Source organism: Pogona vitticeps, chromosome 1 (assembly GCF_051106095.1).
Source record: "Pogona vitticeps strain Pit_001003342236 chromosome 1, PviZW2.1, whole genome shotgun sequence".
NCBI classification, from domain to species: domain Eukaryota; kingdom Metazoa; phylum Chordata; class Lepidosauria; order Squamata; family Agamidae; genus Pogona; species Pogona vitticeps.
The window spans coordinates 237,968,517-237,991,049 of record NC_135783.1 but is presented as its reverse complement, the minus strand read 5'-3'; the positions used below and the strand labels follow the sequence as shown (position 1 = coordinate 237,991,049).

General features: G+C 41.8%; 1 protein-coding gene and 1 long non-coding RNA gene across 3 annotated transcripts in view; one reads left to right on the top strand and one right to left on the bottom strand.

Moving 5' to 3' along the window:
* Positions 1-2,650: 2,650 nt before the first annotated feature.
* The window catches only part of GYPC (glycophorin C (Gerbich blood group)), a 28,412-nt gene continuing 8,529 nt past the window's right edge, over positions 2,651-22,533 (bottom strand). The window contains exons 2-3 of one of the 2 annotated variants that reach the window (XM_072985249.2): positions 9,164-9,211; positions 2,651-5,212 (exon numbers count right to left, since the gene is read on the bottom strand). In XM_072985249.2, coding sequence (XP_072841350.2) covers positions 5,016-5,212; positions 9,164-9,211 — 245 coding nt within the window. In that variant the 3' untranslated portion in view covers positions 2,651-5,015. Of the gene's footprint in view, positions 5,213-9,163; positions 9,215-22,533 lie in introns of both variants that reach the window. The other variant, XM_072985248.2, reaches the window with a different exon arrangement.
* On the top strand, positions 9,332-9,731 carry LOC144584008 (uncharacterized). The gene is made up of 2 exons (XR_013537993.1): positions 9,332-9,422; positions 9,536-9,731. It is a non-coding gene; the product is annotated as an uncharacterized LOC144584008 (long non-coding RNA).

Genomic DNA, 22,533 nt, shown 5'->3' with positions numbered 1-22,533 from the left:
CTGCAACCAAGAGACAGAGCAAAGTAGTCCCAATTTACCCTGTTCCATTTTTAGTTCTACATTTTCAGGGGGTTATTTAGTTTGATTCTAAAAATACAGCTCCTTACAAATATATTATCCCTTGCTAAGAAAAAAAAATAGGCATGTATACATAAACTTAGCCTTGCCTGAAGCATGGTGTGGTGAAGTCCATTTTACCTCATGCTGCTGCATGTTCTGACCAGGCCTTAAGAATCAATCCAGCAGGGATGTTGGCAAGTCCTTTGGTCCGGCTCCTGAGTCCAAGTCTGAATCTTTGGGTCTGATTCCGAGTCCGAAGTCCCAAGCTTGAGACTCATGTCATTTGCCTCTCCAAGGGGCGCAAGCACAGAAACAGTGGGCCTGAAAGGGAAGCTGTGTGGGCAGATGCCTATGTTCAGAACCAGCAGGCTAACTTCACTTTCTGGAACTGACACCTACCTCTGCACATGTGCTGGCCTATCATCTGGCTGGCGAGTGTATGGGTGGAGGCGGCAGCCAGTTCGTGGAACAGAAGCTAGGCTTGCTGCATCTGAGGAGGGTGGCAGCGGCAATGGTGGCCACAGGAGCAGGTAGGGAGGCCCATCCCGAATAGGGACTTGAAAATGCAACTCAGAAAAAAACAGATCAAGTCAGGACTCAAGTCTAAGTCTTCCCAAAATATACCCATTTTCAGTCCAGGTCAAGTCACCAGTGCAACTTAAGTTGGACTTGACAGCAAGTTGTGACTCACAAGCCTCCGTTCCTGCAACCTAGAATCTTTAGGGTAATGCAGACAGATTCCAGGAAAGCATTGGACAACTTTGTGCCACACTTTAACCAAGCACTGCATTTCCCCAATGTTCTGAATATTTTTCTGAAAGTGAACACTAGAAAAACAATCAATTTTAAGCAAATATCCAGCCAGATTGCCTTATGTATACAAATTAGCTCACAATGGTACCTAGACATTCAATTATAATAGTCCCTAAGGTTGAAAACATATGGACAAGATATGTCATTAGCATACTTCATCCAATGTCAAGTTCATTTACTACAGAATAAGTGAAGAGGTTGGCCACCAAGGACTTAACCATTTCTCTTAAAAATCAATAAGGTATTTTTTTGCGGGGGGGGGGCAAGGTACTCAGTCACCAAATGGTTGGTTTTGGCTTGGTTGATGACAAAGGAGGAAACAATGACAAATGGACTTTTGAGGCCAAGGGAGTCATGGTAACATTCAGACCAATCATATAACAAATAGCCCTCTCTTTACAAATCAAGACCTAATTTCTGCAAAAAGAAGTAGAGCAATTTGGCCCCAATCACAGCTGCATTAAAGGGTAGGGAGTATTGAGCCATTTTTAAGATGGCCATGAATCTATTCTACAGAGGGTGATCATCTCTTTCAAGTGCTGCTAGAGGACTCTCCTCCATTTGAAGTGCCATTTAGTCTCTGCATAATCTAATTATAAAGGAACCAAAGAAAGGCAGAGCAGGAGTCCAAGCCATCTATCCTATGTTAGGTAGCTGGCACACTGGTCACAGGCTTCTCGATTATGGAAAAATGTATTCTTACTAAAGGTGCATCCATGAATATACATAAAAGTAAAGGTTCCCCTTGACAATTTGCCCAGTTGTGTCTGACTCTAGGGCGTGGTGCTCATCCCTGTCTCCAAGCCACAGAGCCAGTGTTTGTCCATAGACAGTTTCTGTGGTCACGTGGCCAACGCTACTAGACACGGAATGTCGTTACCTTCCCACGAGGTGGTACCTATTTATCTACTCACATTTACATGCTTTGAACTGCTAGATTGGCAGGAGCTGGGACATGTGACGGGAGCTTACTCTGTCGCGTGGATTCGATCTTACAACTGCTGGTCTTCTGACCTTGCAGCATAGAGGCTTCTGCGGTTTAACCTGCAGCGCCACCATGTCCCACTGAATATACATATTATGCCAATCTGCAGCTTCTTTCATTAACTTTTTTCATTATGTGTTTCTCCTTATGTGATGATGGTGTAAGTATTGTTTTTTACTGTGTTGGCATGCCAGAGAACCCCCAGATTTACTGAAAGCAAGTTGGACTTTCTTTCTGTTTATGCTTTTATATATATCCATCAAATTCTGAGTCACCTTCAGTAAACCTGGGCTCATACACTCACTAAGGGATGCACTACACAACAGAAATGTGACTACATTTGTTTCTGGATTTTGTTTCAAAACAGTACAGAAGGTAACAGGAGGTCATTAGGACTTCAGAATATTGTAAGGAGGGCTGACTGTTTTCTTTCGGTGGTCTCAGTGAATACTGTGGTACCCCAAGGATACCATGGATTACTAGAGAGACAAACAAGGGGGTCCTAAATCAAATCAGTTCTGAACTCTCTAGTAGCAAAAATGATGTAACTGAGACTGTCATATTTTGGGGACCTCATGAGATGTTGGGACTTGCTAGAAAATACAAGAATGCTAGGAACAGTTGAAGACCAAATAGGAAATGGGATGACTAAATAAAGGAAGATATGGCCTTGAGTTTGTAAGAGCTTAGCAGAGCTGTTGGTGAACAAGTTAATACCCCCAACAGGAGGGAAGTTTTCATTATCAAACAAGTTTGAAAAAGAACTCCAAAAGAAAAACAGTAGAAACCAAGTAAGAATGTGTGTGCTTTAATAGCCCAGAATGATAATTAGCATTGGGGGGTGGGGAGCATAATGTCACACCTGGACTATTTATGTGGTTAAAAGAATACTGTTAACAAGGCAGAACAAAAAGAAATTCAAAAAGAAGGGTAACAAAAGAGAATTTGTGTTCCTGGATACAGATCATATACCTGGAACTAAATATTTCTCTTAGCTAATGAAGACTGTTTTGTTAACGCAAACATTCTAGCTCTTGTGCAAATAGCCACTTTCTGTCAGTTGATGCAAAGAAGCATAATTGGAGTGGGGAGATATATACACAATAGATCCGAATGAAATCATAAAAACTGGTATGAGGTCTGTTTGTACAAGGCAATGTGTGGCATATCTGAATCTACCATAGCCAAGTCTATGTCTGGTTTCCTGAATGGTGCTTAGTAATAAAATCCAACAAGGATTTAGGCACAGGTCACTTGTTTGCACCAGGTTTAAGTGGCATCTGAATGCCTCCTCTTTCTCTGGACACAGCAGGTTTACCGCTCCTCCAGATTTCCTTGCCTTACCTCCATACTTCTGAAGTACCCCAGGTTGTTTTTTACAATTTTGTCTTTTCCATAATTTTACCATTTGCTTTTGCATTGTGGTTACAACCTCCAGCACAGCAATGCTAATGGGAGTTTCCATTTTTAGCTTTTTAATTCCAGCAATGAATCCTCTGAAGAGGACCTAATACCACCATGAAGATTCTTAACGGAACTGGAAAGATTAGTAAGGCAAGCCATGCTAGGTATTTTCATCCAGAGCATGGGAAACGGCCATGCTGTGGCTGGGTAATGCAATGCTGTGCAATGTGAGGTCCACTGAGGGTTATGAGTGAGTAGGGACTGAGCAAACTATTGCTCAAATTATGAGCGGAAAGGAAGGGAGGGCTGAATGAAATGCACAATGGAAAGCTATGGGGGGAACGATAAGCCCTTCACTTTCAGCCCTGTTATCCCTCCCCAATCCTTATAAGCTGGCAGCTTAAAAAAGCACTGGTGGCCTCTGGATGGAGTTGGGGGTTGTCCCACGCTACTGCTGTGGCGTCAGGCCCTCCTTTACTTGGACTACAACAATGCCTTTAAAGGTAAGAGGACGCCACCTCTTTAGCTACTCTGTCATCTGAGCAATGGAATAGACAATAGTTCTTCAGCAAAAATGCAGTTATATATATAGGATATTCATATTCGTCTCCTAGGGGAGAAGTTTATGAATATCGCCACCACAAGAGCCAGGCCTTTTTGACCCTCTCCCCCAGAACCAGCCCAGTCCACTCACCGGGCTTCATGTGGCACGTGCGGGTGTCACTGGTAGCATGGCACCAATTGCGGAAGTAGCCCAACCAGTGCTTCCCTGCCTTGCTGTGCTGCTGACTACTCAGCAGCAGAGCAGGAAGACTCATCATCCCGCCTCCTCACGGGAGTGGTCAGCAGCGCAGGGAGGCAGGGAAGCACTGGTGCAATGCTACCAATGAGGGCCCCACGCACCACACAAAGCCCAGTGAGTGGACTGGGCTGGTTCTGGGGGGAGGGAACAGACCTCCATGGCAACTGTGCTGCCATATTCCTATTCCTTGGGATAGGAATATGAAGCTTCCATGACTAGTGTCAGTAAATGGCAGGAGCCATTGTGTTGTATTTAAGTCCTACACAAACCAATCTAGCCTCCTATCATAGCAAGAACATAAAGAAATTATGTAAGAACATAAAGAAATGTCCTAAAATAAAATCCTTCATTTAAGAAACTTTCCTCAGCATTTTTCTAGTGTTTTCCTGTGAGGTTTGAGTCGCTGGTGTGTGTTTTTTTTAAGGACATTATTTAAAAAATATATAATAACAAGCATATACATTCACACTAACAAACTTATACATGTTAAGGAAAACAAGATATCTGAACTATAACAGTCATTTTTGTGCCAGAATCCTCTGTGTTTTATGCATCCTGACACCTTCTGTTGCCACTTAAAATTCACTTCTAGGTATCACATCCATGCAGGATAGATCAACACGTCTATGATGAAGCTTTCCAAGGGTGTCTGCCAAATGTCACACTTTGACATTTGACACTATTATCTGCTTTTTTCAGTTAATCACCCACTCATCATAAGATTTTTGTTTCTCCTGATTTGGTATTGAACTGAGCGGCGGCGCTAATCAAATAAACAGTGATGTATCAGGCATTTCATTCTTCCTGGGGGGCAAACAACAATCTTTCAATTAGTCCCCCTGTTCTCTCCTGTGCAATCTCGATATCCTGGTGCTTTCTGATCTAGTGTCTGATCGATTCCCTTGGGAAGGAGAGAATGACTAAGTATGTCTCAGTGGGCTGCCTTTGCTCTCAGATGAAATATTCTTTCCGGCTCTCATCCATGGCGCCCTGAAGGGTAGGGTCATTTTTCAAAGCTGCATCTGCGCTTTCGGCAAATTCAGTTCCCTTTGCTTCATTGGTATGGTAGGTGCCCTTGTGCCGGTACACGTATCTCAGAATCACTAGCAAGAAGAAAATCAAGACGAGAACCACAGCTGCAATGACACCTAGGGAGAAGAAGAAGAAACATCTGCATTTTCTCCTTTTTCATTACCATTTTCAATAGCCTAAGCCTTTCCGTTTTTGTTTTGCTTCACTCTAGGGGGGTGGTGGCTTTCTGCTGGATTCTTCAAAGCAAAAGCAAGGAAAGATAGCAGCACATCAGAAGGGGGTGGACTTTGTGATGATGAAGCCAGAGAATTGAGCAAAACAAAATAAAAACAAGAAAACAACAAGGTTATACTTAAATTCCCCGTCTTAATATTGTGGTCAACTTTTAAGTAAATAAAGTCCAGAGTGTTTGAGAAATCCAGACTTTGACTCTCTTGGTTTTCAATAGGAGATAGGTCTGTAGCCACCTCCAAAATAATCTTTTGCTTAGACATAGATTTGTGTTCAGATAATATGATCCTATGAACTTTGATTCCTGCTTCATTCCCTGTTGTAGGCTGGATCCAATGCTCCTAACTGAACCAGCATGGCAGACAGAAATGATGGGCCTGAATGGAAAAGAACAACTCAGCATCAGAAGAACAAGATGGCTAGGGCACCAAAGTGCCATTCATTCAACAGCCATTTGTCAGCCATTCTTGTCAAGGGACACCCATCCTTAAGACCATGGCCTCTCAGATGGTATCACAGCTAGCCCAAGATATATTTTTTGTCTCTCTACAGAAAGTTAAAAAAAGTCATCCTCCCTCAATCCATGACCAGCAGGTGACAAGGGTCAGGCTCTGGGTGGTGTTCAGTCAAAGAAATATTCTCTCCCTTGCTATTGTTGTACTGTGATACTGTTGTTTACCCCACTTGCTTGAATATTTACCTAACACTTTGATTTGACTCACTTTATTGCTGGCTCTAGAACAGCTCTAAGAAAGACACTGGAGCCTGGCTTGGTATAAAACTATACATACATGGGTCTGACTCTAAATCCGGGCCAGATACATGTATGGACATTGGCTCACCTGTTGTTTGTGTCAGCTCCATCTAGCAAGGCCAACAGAAAGTAATTTGGGGGCCGTAGTCTAAAACATCTGAAGGGCCCTGCCTTTGCTCTAGATTAGTGGTTCCCAACCTTGGCTCCCCTGGTATTCTTGGACTAAAACTTCCGGAAGCCTTCACTATTAGCCACGCTGGCCTGGATTTCTGAGAACTGCAGTCCAAGAAAATCTGGGGACGCAAGGTTGGGAACCACTGCTGTAGATCAATATTTTTTTTTGCTTGGATCTTGAAGCAAACTTACAATTGCTGTGGAATGGGTACAAAGAACTCTCTTTACTTATACAGTTTAATCTAAGGCATTAAGAAAACCTCTGGGCTATATGCTGCTTGATTCAAGGAACTGATGTTGGCTGCTATGGAAAAGAAAATGCGAAGAAGTTGTATCTGCTATAATAACATGACCCCAACAGAGTCTTCATCAATTTTTAAGATCCACAGTGGACTCCCAAAACACAATAGGATTTAATGCTCTTTAAGTGTTGTACAGTATTAATAAGCCTCAGGGAGGCAGAGCAATTCAATTTTCTTCCTAGTAACTTGTAGGCAGCTGAGATTAAAGTTACAGGAGATGGAACCAAAGGGAAATGCAGCAGAATGTCACTAATTTGCACTAATGATGGGGAATGTACCTGGTGAATTGCCGAAATTAGCATGTACAGCAAAATGAGCAAACACAATAGATATAAAAAGGCCCAAAGAATACATCTTTTGGGAGGAATAGTAATTCAAATGAAGGAATGTGAGTTAATGGGGCTGTTTCTAAATTCCTGTGGCAAGTTTCTGTTGTGATAATAGAACCACTTTCATTGGTAAAGCTCTAGGAAACAATGACCTTTTAAAGACTGCTGGATAGCCTAAAGTTTTCTTTTTACATGTCCTTCTGCAACCTACTTTGCCTAAGCTTGTAGGAAAGAGGAAAGTTGCTGTGCGGTTGCTGTGAGGTATTAAATCTGGCAATGAGACTCATGGGGCCCCCAAGACTTTTTTTTGTGGCCCCTCCCTAAGAACTTTCAATTTTGGATCTTTCTAGGAGCACCAATTCTTCTAAATTTATCCAGATGACGATAAAAATGACTATTATTCAAGAAAACCAGAAGTAATCTCCAGTCCATTCCAGTTTAGTTTTCTATCATGTTTTTTTTCCTGCAGAGGGTGGGGGTGGTTATGGTTCCTCATGGTGAAAAATTGGCCCCTAGACGCATGGAGCTTCCTAACCTCTGCTATCACTTTCCCTTGCATGTTAACAATATTGAGCAGACAGCACAGAGGCAGGATAACGGAACATCTGACTTGGCATGAGAAGCAGACTGTGCTTCTTGGTCTGCTTTAAATAGCTTTTAAAAAAAGAAGAAACATTTGTTCCTTCTCCACAGCTTCTGGCAGAAAGATCGCAATGACCTTAGAAAACCACCAGCAGTAGCTGAACCTAGAAAGGCCATGGTGGCCAAATGCTTGTGCATCTTGTTGAGCTCAAACTCAACTACAAACATCTGGAGGTAGGAAGGCTCTCTCCTCAATGGAGAGGCTGGCTGAATGGGGGCCCAAATCTTTATCCAGGGACCTTGAAGCAGCCTCTCTGAAGAACATGATATGGAACACCCACCATTACATCTGGTGCCAATGAACATTCACAGTGATCCATGCTATTCCAAATTCCTAGCTCAAAAAACGCATGTGGAATGTTTATTTTAGAGGGCAAATACATTATGAATGAGTATTGGGGGGAACGATTTAAATACAATTGTAAGCATTTTTTTAGCTTGCAGAGCATCATCATGCAACAGAATGAACTTAAAATGGAAACATCAAAACCAACAATGACCAGAAACAAACTAATTATCCATTGTTATATTCTTCTCCTACTTTCCATCAGCCTCCTGTCCCCTTCCTCCCTCTTTAAAGCCTTCCAGGCTGCTATTATCAATTAAGAACAGATCTGTTCTTCTTCCTCGAGCACGGGAGTGTTACCCATCCGTATGTACTGTGGGGTAATGCTGCTGTCACTATCCCTGACTAGTTTTAGGGGGAAAGGGAATGGATATTTGAGAGCTTACAGAAGTGGGACACATATTTTGTGGACTTGGGAAGGCTGGCAGAAATGGCAGTGGGCTTAGAGGGTGACTAGATGGGCATTTAGCACTGTTTGGCCCACAGCAGGGATGGGCTGGTTCGCTCCTATAGACAATGATGAGGTGATTTCTTTTCTGGAGGGGGAACCAGCTCACCTCCAGAGCAGTCCTAACCACACCTTTCCACCCCATGTCAGTGGCTTCTACTCTTTTTTTTTGGTGAGAACAGGATCACTTTGCTTTTTGTTTTCCAGGAGTGAAACCACTGGAAAGGGACCAAAAGCGAGCCCCACTTTTCCACCTGTCAGTATTGTGAAGTGGCCTGAGAAGAAAGCCACTTCAAGATATTGGTAAAATAAACACATCCTTGGCTCTGTGGTGGGGATTTTTGTTGACTAGCTCTCAAACGGCCTTTTGAGACAAAAACAAAGGAAAAATCCCCCTTGTTGTCCCCTCCTGTTTCCTTTGGCTTCCAGTAGGAAGTTTTCTATTTGGCTTTAATTCTCTTAAAGTGATGCCATGCATATGCGCTGTCCTGATACACTCCCCTCCATGGAGCCAAGAGAATGTTATTTGTCAATATCTTGACATGGCTCTCTTCTTAAGACATTCCATGATATTGTCAACGGGCTGGTGTGGACCCAAATAGGGTTGCTTGAGGTCCATATGCCATTTGGATGTGAGGATAGCACCAAACAGCATACCAAGCCTCCTAGTGATCTGACTTAGCCAAATCCAGCCTGCTCCAAAATGGGCACGGATAGAAGATTGCCTGACAAATTGACAGGATTGACAGACCTGTATTCACCTGCTACAAAATACTTATTTTATTTCTTCTAAAAATTTCTGCAAAACATACGTTTCCTTCTAGGACTATGGCATTCTTACCTCCAATGACTGCAACTTCATGTGCTTTTGGAGAATTTTCAATATTTGCTGCTGGAAATAGAATATACAATATCTAATTAGACAGGAGATCTCAGGTTATTTACCAATACCACCGCTATCAGATTGAATGAAACCATACTTCCTTTTCTGTTCTTTTTCATGTTCTAGGAACATGGAAGATCTGAACAGTCATGGGCAGCTATAAAAATGGCTGATTCAAACAAACACTGAGGTCTAACAACTAATGTGAGAAACACAGGTAAAAAAAATCACTGCCTCCGTTAACTGTGAAACATTACAAATTTTCCAGCAACATCTCTGTGTGAAAATATGCAGAAACATAAATGTTCCCTCTCTCCTTTTTCCCCACAGGAAAGAAATATATTAAAGAAACTAGTAGTACTCTTTACTCTGAATGGCAGGAGAATACAAAATGACACTTTATTGGTGAAAGGTTCAGGCAGCAGTATAATGAACCATAGGAAAAATCCTAGAAGAAAGAATGTAAAGAAAATCCTGGAGTTGCTACAACGACAATAATAAAGCGGAGGAGGGATAAAGAAACTCTGGTAACCGTCTTGGTCCTCATATGTTTCTTATCTGCACAGCAAGATCCATCATATACAAGTCCCTCTATGTAGACTAAATGGAAGAAAGCAATCATTCAGAAGAACAGTAGGGAGTTTCAGCTGATGAGCTCCCTGAATTCAAGAGTGGACGCTGGGAATCCATGTGCTGTTCACACCCATCAGACACTGGGCTGCCCACTGGCCATCCCTCTCAATAGGTTGTTCATCTGACACGTGTGAGAAAGAGACTTTCATGTCCATCGGCGTATGTCTGTACGAGTTACTCCACCCAGGGAAAACCTGATGAATTCCAGTTAGGTGGAGGAGCAGCGTGCACACAGGGCACATTTCTCAGAGCTGGGAAAGTTACTTTTTTAAAAAGCAGTTTGCTGGTTAGCTCATGATAAAGGGCAGCCCAGTCATTTGTTCTGTTATAGATTACTATTTCAGTGTTTAACTCCAGTAGATAGGCAGGGTAAAAACTTTAAATTATATATATTTCGTGTTGGGAAATTTGCAATATTGCATGACCTGGCATTAAGTATCAGTAGGAGGGGGCCTTTTGGGGTCCTTTGCTGTTCTTCTTCCCCAAGCACCCTTCAAGAAGCAAAGATGGAGTTTCCCTCCATGCTAAAAACTCAATTTCTGCCCTTTTTCTTCTGATTGTTACTACAACCTGAGAATTAAATCCATGTGGTGAATCTTAGTAGTGTACTTCTAAGGAGTATCATGGGTTGTTGAGAGAAAAACATACACAAAGCAGAGAGGAAGGACAACAGGTTCTTTAGCTGTGTGTTTTTAATTTAGCAGTATGTTTTCCAAAGCCAGAAAGATGGGGAGAAGGACACTGCCCTGCTTCCTGTCCCCCTACACCTTTTCTCCATTGTGCTCTCAATGACAGCAAGTGATGTTGCAAAGACAGCATAGGCTACCCAATGTATAACCTGTGCATCGCAGAAGAAAGGGTGTGCATTTGAGAACCAGCTTTATTTGGCTTGTGTATGTTTTTCTCTCAGCAATCCCTGACATCCTTTAGAAGAACACTAGATAAGAGCATAGCTACAATGGAGAGCTGACTCGGAAGAATTTGGCTTTGCTGCAATTTGATTCATATCACAAACAATGGTTTGTGCAAGGGTTGTAGATTGATTTGTGAGTTCCCCATTCATATTATCTGTGATGCAACCCGCAATCTCACCCCCCTTATTTCTTTCCTTCCTCTGGCTCCGCCTCTGCTTTCCTTTTATGGTTAACTACAAAGCTCTTTGGTTACAGAACTGTTCCAAATGTCTTTCATTTTGCCCTGCTTTGGTCTCTGTGTTTGTATGCAAAGAACATCTAGTGAAGGTGTTAGAGCGGACTAGTGCAAACCTCACACAGGAATTAAAAAAAATTAAAACACTGGAAGTGGAAAGGAATGATGGTGGGGGCATGTTCTCACTACTCTGAAAAGCATACCCTAAGTGCTTACATCAATGAAAACACCACCTAAAGACACACACACCCATCTTCCTAGGAAAAAGCACAAATGAATGCAGCTCTCTAGAGGCAGAGGGAAAAAAAGCAGGTTTGGCAGGAAATAGGCTGGAAGGAATCAAATCTGCCTTGAATGTAATGCAGACATTAAAACATAGATCAAATTCACCCATTTTATAGGAAGAGCAAATCCTACTACATTTGACCATGCAGCCATAGCCTAAGACCCACCATATGGATTCAGTTCTCAAGCTAAAAGTTGGTCAATGCTAGGGAGACATTCAAAAAGCTACTGAAACCTGCCATGCAGTTTCACTTGTACAGTGGTGCCTCGCTTAGCGATGTTAATTCGTTCCAGGAAAAAAGTTGCTAAGCGATTTAATCGCTAAGCCAGTGGTTCTTAACCTTTTAGAAAGAAATGCCCCCTTGAGCCATTGAAGAAGTTATCATTGCCCCCCTCCCTGAGGTGATGATATCTTACCTACCTACCTACCTACCTACCTACCTACCTACCTACCTACCTACCTACCTACCTACCTACCTACCTAGTCTCCCTCCCCACCGGGGTGCGAGGCAGCGCTTCACGGGGCAAGGATGAGGACACAAGAGACCCTTTCCTTCCACCCGATCCACACTCAGTGCTCCCCTAAAGGAGAAAGGCGAGACGTGGCAGGTAGAAAGAGTTGGATTATCTGGCGGCAGCAGCAGCACTGGATCTACTGCCAGCACTGCGGCTGCAGTCGCCTTCACAGGTTTGGCTTGCTCCAGCGCCCCCCTACCATCCCCTTCTGTTCTTTCGCCCCCACACCACCCCTTTTCGTTCTACCGCCCCCCTGAAAAATGAAAGCGCCCCCTGGGGGGCATTATTGCCCACGTTAAGAACCACTGCGCTAAGCGATTTTAAAAAGCCCATAGAAACGCATTAAAACATGTTTAATGTGTTCCTATAGGTTTAAAAACTGACCTTATGCGAAGATCCTCCATAGGGGCGGCCATTTTCGGTGCCTCTAAAGCGAGGCAAAACAGCAGGCGGCCATTTTGTTTTTCCAGCAGCCATTTTGGAACCACCGATCAGCTGTGCAAAAAGGGTTGCTTTGCCATGATCGCTTCCCCGCGATCATCGCAAAGCGATTTTTCCCCATAGGGGCCATCGCTAAGCGACCGCTCTGGCGATGGCCAAAACCCCATCGCTAAGCAATTTCATTGCTCAACGGAGCGATCGCTAAGCGATGCACTACTGTATTATTCACGCAGCATACTCTTTCCTCCAACAATTTGTCCTCTGAATAACCCTAGGAAGCAAGGATAAGAAAGATTATCTAGCTCCAAAGTCAACTAGCAAGTTTCCATGTATCAGTGAAAACAGTCCTAGTCCCCCATTCTAACCACAAAAGTACATGGGTTCTTTTAGGGACACTCTATGATGTTTTAGTGGGACGTGGTGGTGCTGTGAGTTAAACCGCAGAAGCCTCTGTGCTGTAAGGTCTGTAGATCTTCAGCTGTAAGATCGAATCCATGTGATGGAGTGAGCGCCTGTCGCTTGTCCCAGCTCCTGCCAACCTAGCGGTTCGAAAGCATGCAAATGTGAATAGATAAAGAGGGACCACCTCGGTGGGAAGGTAACAGCATTCCATATCTGTCTAAGTCGCACTGGCCATGTGACCACGGAAGATTGTCTTCAGACAAACGCTGGCTCTATGGCTTGGAAACGGGGATGAGCACTGCCCCCTAGAGTCGAACACGACTGGACAAAAATTGTCAAGGGGAACCTTTACCTTATGATGTTTTAAGTGAAATATATTATATGTAAATATGATAAACATACACTTAGTGGGAGGCTGTAAGTTTCCATTGAGTGTACTCTCAGTGGCAAATCCAGATTTTCCCAAGTCTGAAGTGGGAAATGGCTTCCAGGTATTTGAATTAAGGGAGAAAAGGCATACACACTGTGACGTATGGGAAGCATTTAGTTCAAAATGCACATGCCTTCATAGAGTTAAATCTTTACCCATGATCTGTTCAAATAGTTGTTGCTAACTCTGGTGCCCCTCTGGAGTTGGCATCCACTCTTCTGAAGGGGTCATCAGAGCAAATTCATCAATCTGACACTCTCGCCGCTGAAAAACCCATCTCCATCTTCCCTGAGATGGCGAAACTCATCAGCATTGCTCTTTGAAAATTAAGGAACAGTTTCTCATCTGTCAATCTGGACAGGAGACAGAATAATTTGGCCTCCATTTATATGCTAAATTATTACAAAGATAATAATGGTGGAGTGGGGGGGGGATAACAACCTTGCAGATCATTTTGGGGACTGTAAATGGATTGTCTTCCAAAGGCGAGGTTAAAGGAAAAATGCAAATAAACATACCAATTGCTTCAAAATCAAAACACTTAAAGCCCAGCGTTCATCAGGCTGCAACTAATGGCCATTCAGAGCAAACTGGATTGGATCTCAAATTGCATTCAGATGCAAATATTTAATTGCATTGGTACCAAACAAAATTATAGGCCCTGGGCATTTGCAGAATGTTTTTGCCACAGAAGCAACATAGTTAAACTGTGGAATGTTTGATGAATTAAATTCATTATGATAATAGACTCCGTATAATCCAAGCAGCCCACCTTTGGCTTTAAAATACAGTGGAGCTGTCAAGGTTTATTCCTGCAATCTGCAGTGCTGCTGCTGGCACTTCTGAAAATAAAAGAGGAGATTAATTAACCTGGAGTTTACAGTTTCCTCAATGTTTTCAAAAAATGAAAGGAAGACAGCATTGCCTATGAGCCACAACGCTGTGGTACCATTACTTATTGATCAAGGCAGAATGATACACTTTGGTGTGTAGCTCCCAGGACATAGAAGCTCTTTTGTTTCAATGTTTTAAAGTCAATGAACAAAGATCACATATTGTTGTAAGGAAAACAACACCAGCTCCTTGTTCACATTTTTTTTTAAAAATGCAGCCAATAAAATCCATGACACTGAATAATCATGCTTAAGTTTTGTGGCCCCTGAACATTCATGCCTACATAAATAGAACAGGGAGTACCCTAACACATCCACCCCAGTTTAAAACCCAAGAAAAATAAAATCCAAGATTCAGAAAGTAGTATGTGCAACAATCTCTGTATCAGTATGGTGCAATGCAATAGGTGAAATTTTCAAAAATGTAAACATTATATGGGCAGGATATATGCTAGGGGAAAAAGGAAACATACCATGCCATCAAATGACATGGGGTAGAGATTTGATGGCAGTGAGAAAAGCGACAGATTCCTTCTCAAAGCAGAGAATTTAAGAAATACGTAATAACAATCTTAGAACTGCAGAGCTGGATCCTATGGATTCTCGAGTCCAGACCCTGTCTCTTCATATGTTGCATATAAATGTATGACAGATTGTTAATTTTGTGCCACTAACACAATGTTTCAAATTACACTAATACATCACTTTACATTAGAAACAAAAAGCATGCATGTTCTATTTAATCATTTCCAGAAGAAAAACATCTTATCAGGATTTATATGTATTTTTGAGGGGTTACCATAATTACTCATCTTGATCAGACTAATCCTCCCACTTTCTTGACCAACAGCCATTTTATAAGCCTTTCCCTTTTTTTAAACTCTCTTCTGTATTTGCCCTCCCATCCCTCTTCCATGGCTTTTCTCCTCAGCTTTCCTTCCCTTTCTGCCACTCCTTCACTCTCCACCCATTGCTCCATCTCACTGTCATGTTCTTCTGTCTTCTCTATAATGCTTTTCCAAATTACAGACTGTGAGCAGAAGCTGCCATTTTGAACACCACTGCAACCCCGGCCAGAGGCTGATGGCATGCAAAACCAGCTGCCATTTTGCACACCACTGTGACCAAAGAGGATGGCCTCCCAAGAATGATTTGCAGATAACAAAAATTAGGGTCTTAGGAGCAGGATTATTAAACAAAGAACAGAGGGGCCAGCATGGTTCAGTGATCAGTGTACTGGACTCAGGAAACTGAAGACTCAAATCTCCACTTGGCTACGAAAGGGCACTAGAATACCTTGGGCGAAAAACATTCTCCCAGCTTAACAGATTTGCTGTAAAGATAAAGTGGGGAACAGGAGAGCCATGGATGCTGAGCTACCTTGTAGAAAAACAGGGATATTAATGTAAGCAATAAATTATAAAGTAAATTATTGCATTTAAAAGCCGCTCTCCTCTAAATTCCAGTGTCTTTGTATTTGGGCAAGTCTAAAGAGTGTTGAGTTTTGAATGTAGTAGACATAAAGCTGTGTGTATAAAAGAAGTGTTTTAAACCCGTTCAGAGATCACAGAATCAACCCTACCCCACAAATATGTGAGATTCTCTGTAAAATGTTTGTGTTGTCTATAATACTTGCTCTTTGCTTTGGAGAGCACAGCCATTTGACCGCTCCTGGGGAAGTGCTCCACATATTTCTAGGCTGACTGTTCCATGGCACAAGAGTACTTAGAATTGTTGTTGAAATCTTCCTCTGACTCTTGGGAGATGATTCATGCTTTGGAAACCAGACCCTGCAAACCTGTGGAGAATTTTATATCCCCTGTGAAATGCAGCGCCACACAGGAAGCGTTTTATCTTCTTCCAGCCTCCAGGTCCTTTGAAGATAGGGAAAAGAAACAACAACACCCTTATCTAAGGAGAAAATAGCCAGGCAGTCTCTCCATTCTGGAGAAGGAGAGCAAATGTGTGTTGCTCTCCTCACCTCTCCATGCCCTGAAGGATTGAGGAAAGACAAATACTGTTCAAACCAAATCCACATTCTGAATCCCTGCATGAGCTGCCTGCGTATAGTTATTCGAGAGCTGTTAGGAAAGGAGAAACAGCATTATGCTGCAAAAGAAAAAAGGTGTCCACCCCACAATAAACATACAGACAAGAGCTTTGCATAAACGTTTTCTTCAGGCCTCTGGGGAGTACAAACACCAGGCAGCAATATGTTGCCCCAAATTTCGTATCTCTTTACGGTTTAGGTTTCTTGGGTAAGCCACTATTTAAACTACATTTCAAAGTCTCAAGGGAGACCACCAGCAGAGATCCTACTATAAGGTCATGCCACTGTTTTGCTCCTAATAACATTTAAAATATGTGAGATGTGACACAATAACGTCCTTAGGATTCCAGCAGTATTGTTTATTTAGTTAATTACACATAAAGTTATAGCCCACCTTTTTTGCCAGTGGGTCCAATGCTCTCCTCCTCCCCACAGCACTTTCACTATCTTGAAAGGTAGGTCAAGCTGAAAGAGTCTGACCAAACGCAAGGTCATCCAGTACATTTTGTGACTGAATGGACCCAGGTCTCCCAAACCTTAGTCCAACCACTGTATTATCCTGTAGGAATAGTAGATGATCCATGGAATGGGGATCAGGACTGGTCCTAGAAGCTTGGGATATTAACAGCAAGTACCGGTAAATATCCCTGGGGGAACCAGGCCCTTTCTCCTCCTGATTCTGCGGCAACCAATATGCCCTTACTAATAACTACTTGAACTTCAGAGCACCATAACATTGCTCCGAAATATGCAATGCAACGTGGACTACGCAGGTAATCAGGCATCATGGCAACCAGTCAGGAACACTGTTTCAGAATATTTGGCAATGCTGCCTTTAAAAACCAAAGGTACATTATGTGAACAGATGTCAGTAAACCTTTTGAAATTTAACAACACAGAAAGGAAGGGAGAATAGGAGGAAAGCCTCTTGCTGCCCTCCTATGGAAATACTTCACCTGGTGTGGAAAAATATTATCCAGCCAGCATGACAGAGTGTGGCTAACATTGTTCATAGGGAAGTCAGAGCAGCATGGTTTGAAAAGAAAGCATAGCCCCGGATGTACAGTATCTACTAAGAAGTCCATCCCACTCAATGCAGTTTACTCCCAGGTTAAGGTGGTTTCCTACTGTACATCTTTAACAGGGGCTGGACTCAATGATCTATATAGAGTCACTTCCAAGCTCTGTAGTTCTAAGATTAAGAATAAGAATAAATAGTTATTAAATAGCATGCTGATAGCCAACAATTTTAGAATGTCATCAGACCAAGCTGCTCATCTGTTCCAACGTCACAGTGGTGCTTAGCTGACCAAGATGTCATGTTCTTTTGGAATGCAACTGGTTTTATTTCACAGAACAGCTTGGAAGCCTAGGACACTGCTAAAAGGAACTCTGATTACACAATTAATAATGAACATTTAAAAATTATTTTAATACACTAATGTTGTTCTAGTGAGCTTAGACATCAGATGAAAAGGCATTCTCTCCTCCTCTTGGAACTTGCCTACTTGACCATAGGTGATCGAGATTTCTATGAACATCCTGAAAAATGTTTGGCTGATTTTTACCTGAAAGGCAGTACCGGACAAACATTCTGTAATTTGGGAAATACAAACAAAATCATCCAGATTCTAAGCTATTGCATACAAAATCTAGTGAATACAAATTAACAGAGGATTATCAAAGCCTTTGATGGAACAGAAAGTCTGGCCAGACATTTTTGCATGCAGTGATGATCATTTGAAATGACAGAGGGTGGATCAGGGAAGTGACGGAAGAATTGACATCTCTCCTTAAACCCTTGGCTGCATATCCCTTTCTTCTTATCCATGTGGGAACAGATGATGCAGCTCAGAGGAATTATGAAGAAATCACACCAGACTTTGAAGCTCTGGGAAGGAAGCTCAAGGATTTTGGGACCCAGATAGTTCTTTGTCCATTCTACCAGTAAAGGGAAAAGAAAAAACTCCAGGTGAACAACTGGCTACAAAGGTGGTGCCGACATGAAGGATTTGGAGTTTGGAACCATGGGCTTTGCATCTGAGAAGATCTACTGCTGGCAAGTGCTGGATTGAACCTCACATGTAATAGGAAGAATGTGTTTAGCCACAGAGATAGGAACTTCATCTGGAGGGCTTTATACTGAATTGAAAGGGGGAGGGAGATGCAAACTCAGAGGTAAAAACAGATGAAGTCTTATGCACAGTAAGAGGAACAGAGCAAGCAGCTCTACTGGGAGTAAAAGAATAGTTTTTATTAAAATGTACAAAGTAACGCAGGACACAAATCACATTATCTCAGATGCCTATATATGAATGCCAGGGGTATGGGAAACAAACAAGAAGAAATGGAAATCTTAGTTCAGGAGGGTAAACATAACGATAGGGATAATTTAAATGTGGTGGGAAGACTCCCATGTAATACAGCAATTGTATACTGTTCAAAAAGAACAGAAAGAATAGAAAGGGTGGTGCAGTCACATTATATGTCAAAATTACATATTCCTGCACAGAAATACAGGAGGATGAGCTTGGTTGTCCTATTCAGAGCATATAGATTAATATAACTGGGAGGAAATATAAAAGGAACATGGTAGTTGGAGTCTACTATTGACTGTCTAGTCAAGAAGAAGTGTATGAAACGTTTGAAAAACAAGTTGAAAGAATTTCAAAGAGACACAATGTAGTAGTAACAGAAGACTCCATTTATCCTGTTATCTATTAGGAGGCAAATTCTGCCAAACATTAATCCTCCAAGAAATTCCTGGCTTGTGTGGCTGATAATTTTCTCCAACAAAAAGTGGAGGAAGAAACTAAATGAGTAGCTATTCTTGACAACACCAGCAATCATTACGTCAGACTGCACAGGGAAGCCATTGAAATCCACAAGCACCAGCAGTTTCAACAAAAAAGAGGAAAGTGTGAAGCTCAACAAAACTTGGCTCTCAACTCTCAAAAATACAGTGTGCAAAAGGTCAATGAACTCTACCGAGCCACAAGAACAGGGGATCACTACACACAAAAGACCAGCTAATGACACCCATCAACCACAGGAATAAATAATCTCTTCTCCTTAGCACAACAATACACCCACAACAATACACACTAATCACCCATCTACAGAAAAAGACAAAAGCCTATCTCACAGCCATACATACTGCACTCCCAACCCAACTACACCAGAGCACAGGTTGCTGTCCTCTGAAGATGCTGGCCACAGAGACTGGCGAAACGTTAGGAAGAACCTCCAGAACATGGCCAAAGAGCCCGAAAAATCCACAACAACCAGCTATTCTTGACTTGCTTGTAACCAACAGAGATGAATCAGTGGATGAAGTGGCAGCAAGAGGGAAAAAGTGGCCATGTTCTAGATGTCAAAAGAAGCAAAACCAAAATGTAGCTGCATGTGTATTCTGGATCTTAGGAAAGCCAACTACAGTGGTGCCTCGCATAACGTTTTTAATTGGTTCCAAAAAAAAAACCTTATGCGAAAAAAACTTTATGCGAAACACCATTTCCCATAGAGATGCATTGGAAACCGGTTAATCCGTTCCAATAGGCACGGATTGCCGTCCTTAAGCGAAAAAACCCATAGGAAACATCGTTAAACGATACAATGTATCCTCCATTGGAATGTATTGTAGCTGACTCAATAGGTTTCAATGGCTTTGCGAAGTCAATTTTTGCAAAATTAAGTGTGTCATAAAAGGGTCAAAAATGGTTTTAAATGCTTGGATTAGCTTCTGCACCCTCTAAAACGGATGCAAAAGTTAATTGGCTTTGATCTGACTTTTCGTTAATTAATGGTGAATTTTTTCCCCCCAACTTTTGACAGCTGTCAAAATCTGACAGCTCCATTATTTCCTATGGGGGAAGAAAAAATTCACAAAAAATTAATGAAGACTCAGCAACTGTTCTAAATTCTTGGGTTCGTTAGAGGACCCCCTAAGTTGTGTGCAAACCTGATTTGGCTTTGATCTGAACTTTCGTTAATTTTTTGTAAATTGTTTTCTCCCCCATAGGAAAGCATGGAGCTGTCAGATTTTGACAGGTCCATTGGTTCCTATGGGCCAAAAAACAAAAATTCACAAAAAATTAACGAAACGTCAGATCAAAGCCAAATCAGGTTTGCACATGACTTAAGGGGTCCTCTAACGAATCCAAGCATTTAGAACCGTTTTGGACCCTTCTAAGACACTTTTTAAATTGAAAACAAAAAAAACGTTAAGCGAAGCAGGGGACCTAAAACCAAAAACGTTAAGCGAAGCATGGTCCCAAAAACGCTATGCGAAAATCGCCCATAGGGAAAAACGTTATACGAAGCACAATCTGCCTCTGAAAAAATAAACGTTAAGCGAAAAAAACGTTAAACGAAGCAAACGTTAAGCGAGGCACCACTGTATAATAAATTCAGGATAATGATAAGTAACGGTTGGGATTTTCTCAAAAAGGAAATTCTAAAGGCAGAACTACAAACAATTCCAACAGGAAAAAAGGTAGAGGGCAGCAAAAGGACACAAAAAACTCAGAGAAGACATGAAAACAAAAAAGGGACACAACAGAATGGAAGGAAGTCCTAGATCACACAGAGTAGCAACAGGTAGCAAAGAGTTGCAGGGGTGACATTAGAAAGGCAAATGCTGAAAAGGAGATGAGGTTAGCAAGAACTGCTGAACGCAACAAAAAAAGCATTCTTCAGGTATGTGTATAGCAAAAGGCAGAGAAAAGGAACACTGGCTCTGATACTCATTGTGGATGGAAAAATGGTAACCACCAACAAAGAAAAGGCAGAAGTGCTTAGTTCCTACTTCAGCTTGATCTTCTCCCAAAAGCAGTCTATGAATCTCCAGGCAAATGTGAAGTACAAATAGAGGGGACACGATTGGGCTAGACAGAAGAACTGTCTGGTGGATTCACAGTAACTACAGAATCGTACTTATAAGCAGAGTGCTTATCAATGACTCCTCCTCAAACTAGGAAGAGGTAGCAAGTACCATAGGGCTCAGTTTTGGGCCCAATGCTCTTCAACATTTTTATTGATTTTGATGAGGTTAGCACAGATAATGCTTCTCAGATTTGAAGATGGCACTAAATTGAGTGTAATAGCTAATAACCAAGAATACAGAAACAAAATTTTAAAATATCTTGATAGGCTTGAGCAAAATGAAATTTAAGAGGGACAAGTGCAAAGTTCAACACCTAGGAAAAATAAACCCAAACATACAGTTACAAGATGGAGGATAGCTCAGTAATACTACTGTACATGCAAAAAGGATCTTGTAATTATTGCAGAGCACAAGCTAAATATAAGCCAATGGTGTGATGTGGCTGCAAAAAAGGCCAATGCTATTTTTAGTTGTATTAAGACAAATATAGTCTCCCAATCCTGTGAAGTACTAGTTCCCTCTTTTCAGCAGTGGTTAGGCCTCATCTTGTGTACTGTGTCCAATTATGGACACCACATTTTAAGAATGGAGACAATAAACTTGAACAGATTCAAAAGAGGGCAACAAGAACAATCAGGGGACTGGAAACCAAGCTCTTTGAGGAAAGACTGAAAGAAATTAATATATTTAGCCTTGAGAAAAGAAGACTACAAGGAAATAGGATAGCACTTTTCAAACACTTGAAATATTTGTTTTCAACCATCCCAGAGTACAGGATACATAATAATGGGCTCAAGCTACAGAAAGCCAGATTTAGGCTGAGTATCAGGAAAAACGTCCTGTTAGAGTAGTATGACAATGGAACCAATTACCTCAGGAGGTGGTGAGCATTCCAACACCAGAGGCTTTCAAGAGAAAATTAAGACAACAATTTCTCAGTTATACTTTGATTTGGATTAAACTCTTTAATTGCTAAGTCATTACTTATGGCATTGCAGTAAATAGTTCACTCCAAAATTCCATCGCTTACTCAGTGATTTCTTACCTAGAAACTCTGACATACATGTGGATCCTGCGCCCACAAGGATCAATTTCATGAGCCACCCAGACCCATTCCTACTATAAGACTGTCATCAACTTTTGCTTCTCCCTTGTTTACAATTGATGGTAGTAAAGACATTGACAGGCCATGGTATGAAAGTAGAAACTCCAGGTGTAACTGGTTATCCATTAGGCAAATGCAACCCGCTAGCCACGTTGGTTGGCCTGCCAGGTACTTGAGAGCTTTTTATTTTTGCAGCCAAAGGAATGATTAAAAAAGAAGAAAGAAAGAAAAAGAATGTGGCTGTGTATATTTGTCTGTGGAGAGAAATATACATGCTGGGCAGGCTACAGTTCACTTTATTCATCAACAGGTATGTAGGCTTGAGATGGCCAATGCCAGTGTGTGAGTAGAATGCTAGCCTAAACAGGCTATTGATCTGATCCAGCATGGGCCTTCTTAAGCTTCCATTAGACTTTAAGCTACTCTGCCATGAATTTATAGTCTGCAGAAGTACCTGCTTGTTACAACAGACACACGCATTTCCAGAAACTCCTATATTTCTGCCTCTTCCAATTCTTCCTCTTACAACCGATTTAACA